At 33.3% G+C, this 4,225-nt stretch overlaps 1 protein-coding gene across 1 annotated transcript; it reads right to left on the reverse strand.

Moving 5' to 3' along the window:
• Nucleotides 1-85: 85 nt before the first annotated feature.
• LOC109238256 (glutaredoxin-C11-like) lies at nt 86-895 on the reverse strand. The gene has a single exon (XM_019404687.1). The coding sequence runs from the start codon at nt 729-731 to the stop codon at nt 423-425; it is 309 nt and encodes a 102-aa protein (XP_019260232.1). The 5' UTR covers nt 732-895; the 3' UTR covers nt 86-422.
• Nucleotides 896-4,225: the final 3,330 nt, after the last annotated feature.

The following is a 4,225-nucleotide window of genomic DNA, read 5'->3' on the forward strand; positions in this document are numbered from 1 at the left end:
ATATGGAGCAACAATAACAATAAACTCAATGTATTTCACAAGTAGGGTCTGACTTATTTTTTGGAGGTAAAGAACTTGTTTCCGATATACCCTCGACCTTGAGAACATGAACCATAAACAAAAACATCTTATTACTCAAGAAAAAGTTTCCATTATCAGCCATTTTGACAAAACATATGGCTATCATTTCCCCACCTCCTTTAAAGAAAAGGGGATTAGAAACAAAAAAAAAAAAAAAAGGAAAAAAACCTAGTGGATTAAAGTTGACACAAGAAAAGTTTGTGTACAAGCTAAGAACCTAGCTAGATGTTTGTTTCATACAAGACTTTGTACAATAAACCTAATATTGGTCCAAAATCTTTTTCGAAATTCCCATACACTAAAAACTTAGTGCATTGGACTGCCTTTTTTTACGCCCGTAATCAGAACCAAATAGCTTTGGCATCAATGAGCATTTGTTTGAGTGATCCATCAATTTGTAAGGATATAATATCCTTAGATGATCCAACAAATTTTCCACCAATAAAAACTGCAGGAACACATGGATTACAACCTAAGCTTCTCAATGCCCACTCCATTTCTTTCCCTCTTGGATCTTTATCAAGTTCATGAATTGCTGGACTTGCTCCTATATCATAAAAGAGTGCTTTAATACTATGACACATAAAACATGAACTCTTGGTAAATATCACTGCTGCCTTCTTTGATGCCAAGTCCCCTATTCTATCCATCTCGATACAAACCGATATAACAATCACAACAATTACGCTTCAGTCCCAAACAAGTTGATGTTTAGATAAAAATCAATGTGATGACGAGAATTATATGGATATATAGACTAGAGGAGATATATAAGGAGCTAGAGAAAGGAAGAATTTTTCACTTAGGTACTAGAATATTTGGTAGATAGTGGTGATATTTGAGGTTTCATATCTTGCTTATTTATAGGGAACTTGATAGATATGGATTACATTGTTTATCCAGAAAAGGAAAAGAAATATACTGATACATATATGAAAAGACAATGTTCCTTAAAGATATTTCTTTGGATAAAGGAAAGAAAAAGTAGAAAATAATTCCATGCCCTTGATAATAGATTTAAGTTAGTGCCAGAATTTGAACTTTATGGGTTTTAAAATTGCCAAACTGATACCTATAGCTCATTTTAGTCATTGGATTAGCAACTAAATATCTATACATATTTAATGAATTTTTTAATACAAATACATTATTTAAGCTGAAGCTACTGGTTCGTCAAAATTTGTATCTAATACTCTAGTTTCGTCCATGATTTATGTTAAAAATAGTGGCAGTCTAAAGATTATTTATATATCACTATACTAGTGATATATAGATTATTTATTGTTTAACCTTGAATAGCAGGTTAATTATCATATTTTATCAAGTTACGATTTTATGCCTATGAAAGATATTTATTTGTGATTATCTTGTAAGTAACCTGATTATTATGTTAATAATTTCATATTTTTAGTGCATAAAACTTGATCTCTTTGATAAGTGTCCGAATTTTGACCCCTTAATGCTATGAAAAGTTGACAGAAAGAACCAACTATAACATAATACCAGACTTCAACAGTGTCGGTACAACTATTTTTATGGTTAATTGATACGTACATTAATGGGGTGAAAGGCAAAGATATTATTCCTTGATTTTTCATGAAATTTCTTTTTGTTTAGTGGGCAACTACTTCTGGAGACTAGAAACCATTATAAAAATAAAATTTTAAAAAACTTTAAAGATGTATAAAGTCAATACTACTGATACAAGAGATGTAGAGGAATACAGAATAAGATATTTGTTCGATAATTAATCATATAGTAAAATGTTACGACTAGTTCATATTATAGGTGTTAACCGGACGGGCTGGTCCGGGCTGGACACAGAAAAAAACAGCCCTTCCAGTTAGTGTTCCGGGCTGGTTAGTGGGCTGGATAATCGGGCTGGTAACTGGTTGGGAAATTGTAAAAATGGCGTGGGGTAGCCACTATTTAAGGTGGTCTTTATTTTTTATCCAACAATTCTAATATTGAGTAAAAGTAGCCACTACTCTATTAAAATTAATAAGAAAAGACATTTTTACCCTTTCTTCTATTGCTTTTCTTCCCGAACCCTCGCTCTCTCTCAAGTTCGATGCAGAGACATGTTTTACTTGATGCATATGTGTTTGTGATAAAAATGCTAAATTGGGTTTTTTGATTCTTGTGAATTTGATGGCTTTGAACAGTTACGAAGATGAAAAATGATATCTTGTTGTTTTTCTAACGAGGGTTAGCTTTGTCTTGTTTCGTGTGATTGCCACCTTTATTCGGTTTTTGCCTTCAATTTTATGTATGGATTCAATGCTGAATTGGGTTTCTATTCTTGTTGATGCATGTGTTGTTGAAAGGATTTGGTCCTTAACTTATAGTTACAAGCACAGAAATTAAGGACAGGTAGTTCTTAACTTAGAGTTACTAGCACAGAATTTAAAGACAGGTACGTAGTCCTGAACTTAGAGTTACAAGTTCAAAAGTTAAGGACATGTAGTCCTGAACTTACAGTTACAAGCTCAAAAACTAAGGACAAGTAGTCCTTAACTTAGACTTACAAGCTCATAAATTAAGGACAACTAGTCTTGAACTTACAATAACAAGCTCATAAGTTAAGGACACTTGGTCCTGAACATAGAGTTGGAAGTTCAAAAATTAAGGACACTTGGTCCTTAACTTAGAGTTACAAACACAGAAATTAAGGACAGGTAGTCCTTAACTTAGAGTTACAAGCACAGAAATTAAGGACAGGTAGTCCTGAACTTCGAGTTCCAAGTTCAAAAGTTAAGGACATGTAGTCTTGAATTTAGAGTTACAAGTTCAAAAGTTAAGGACAAGTAGTTCTAAACTTAGACTTACAAGCTCATAAATTAAGGACAGCTAGTCCTGAACATACAGTAACAAGCTCATAAGTTAAGGACACTTGGTCCTGAACTTTATGAGCAAAAGAGTATTTTCGTCCTGGCGGGTAAAGTTTATTATAGCAGTGGCTAAAGACTAAAGACATTTTAAACAGTGGCTTAAAAGTAAATACATGTCTTATTAGTGGCTAACTGTGCACTTCCCCCTGAAAATTTTTGGGTTATTTAGGGCCCGTCCGGGTTCAGGCTTAACGGGTCCGGACCAGACCGGGTTACTTATTTTTTTTTTAGTATATTATATTTTTCTTATTCAATGTTATTGATACTTAAGTGTTTGCAAACGTTTAAGGCTTAGAATTAAACTTTAAAGTTTAAAGTTTTAAATTTGAAATTTGAAATTTAAAATTTATAAAATTGAAAGTAATTTAACAAAACCAATATGTAAGGATCAAACTCCGAAGGCTTTCGTTTTAATTCATTGAATAATAAATAATACTTCAAATTAATTTGCAAGTTTTATTTTGATTTTTTTATTTTTGAACTTGCAAATTATAAGTTTACAACTATTATAAAAAATAAGAAAGAGTACATCACATGCTTTGCGTCATTTTTGTAAGTTCATCCATGTCAACATGAGGTTTTGATTTCCGGAATTGCTTGAATCGGAACCATAAACCATTATATCTTCAATTTCTTGGTCCTCCGTTTCATCTACCTCTTCACGCCATTGATTTCGCCGTTATGATCTTATCCAATCTCTGAAGCACACTAGAATTTCCAAAGTGTTGCTGCCCAATGAATGATGGGTATCTCCTAGTTGCTGCCTTGCTTGGCTAAATGCGCTCTCTGATGTGACTGTTGAAATCGGCACATTCAGCGCATCTCGGGCCATGGACGAAAGAACAGGCAATTGATTTGAGTTGCTCCTCCACTAGCCCAGCGGTATAAATTCCTTTGTGCGGGTCTCGGTGACTTTTGCAAGTAGAATTGGAGTTCATCAATATTCCTGCTACTGTTTGTTGATGCTCTCCTACTGTAGAGCAAATCAAATAATCTTCAACACCATCATTATCCTCCAAAGCACCGGTCCCATATGTTGAAATTGAACTTGAAGGAATATTTGCATCTACAATAGTAGAAGCATAAAAAATGTTAGCATAATATTATATAAAGTTTGTAAATGCTTGTGTAGATAAAAAATACAAGTTTCAATATCAGAGGTTTCAGTTGGTCCAATATCCAAATAAACATATAAAGCAATGATTAATTGGCGACAAGAGACCATGTTGATAGAAGGGTTTAAAATAGCACCA

The sequence above is a fragment of the Nicotiana attenuata genome, unplaced genomic scaffold, assembly GCF_001879085.1.
Source record: "Nicotiana attenuata strain UT unplaced genomic scaffold, NIATTr2, whole genome shotgun sequence".
NCBI classification, from domain to species: Eukaryota; Viridiplantae; Streptophyta; class Magnoliopsida; order Solanales; family Solanaceae; genus Nicotiana; species Nicotiana attenuata.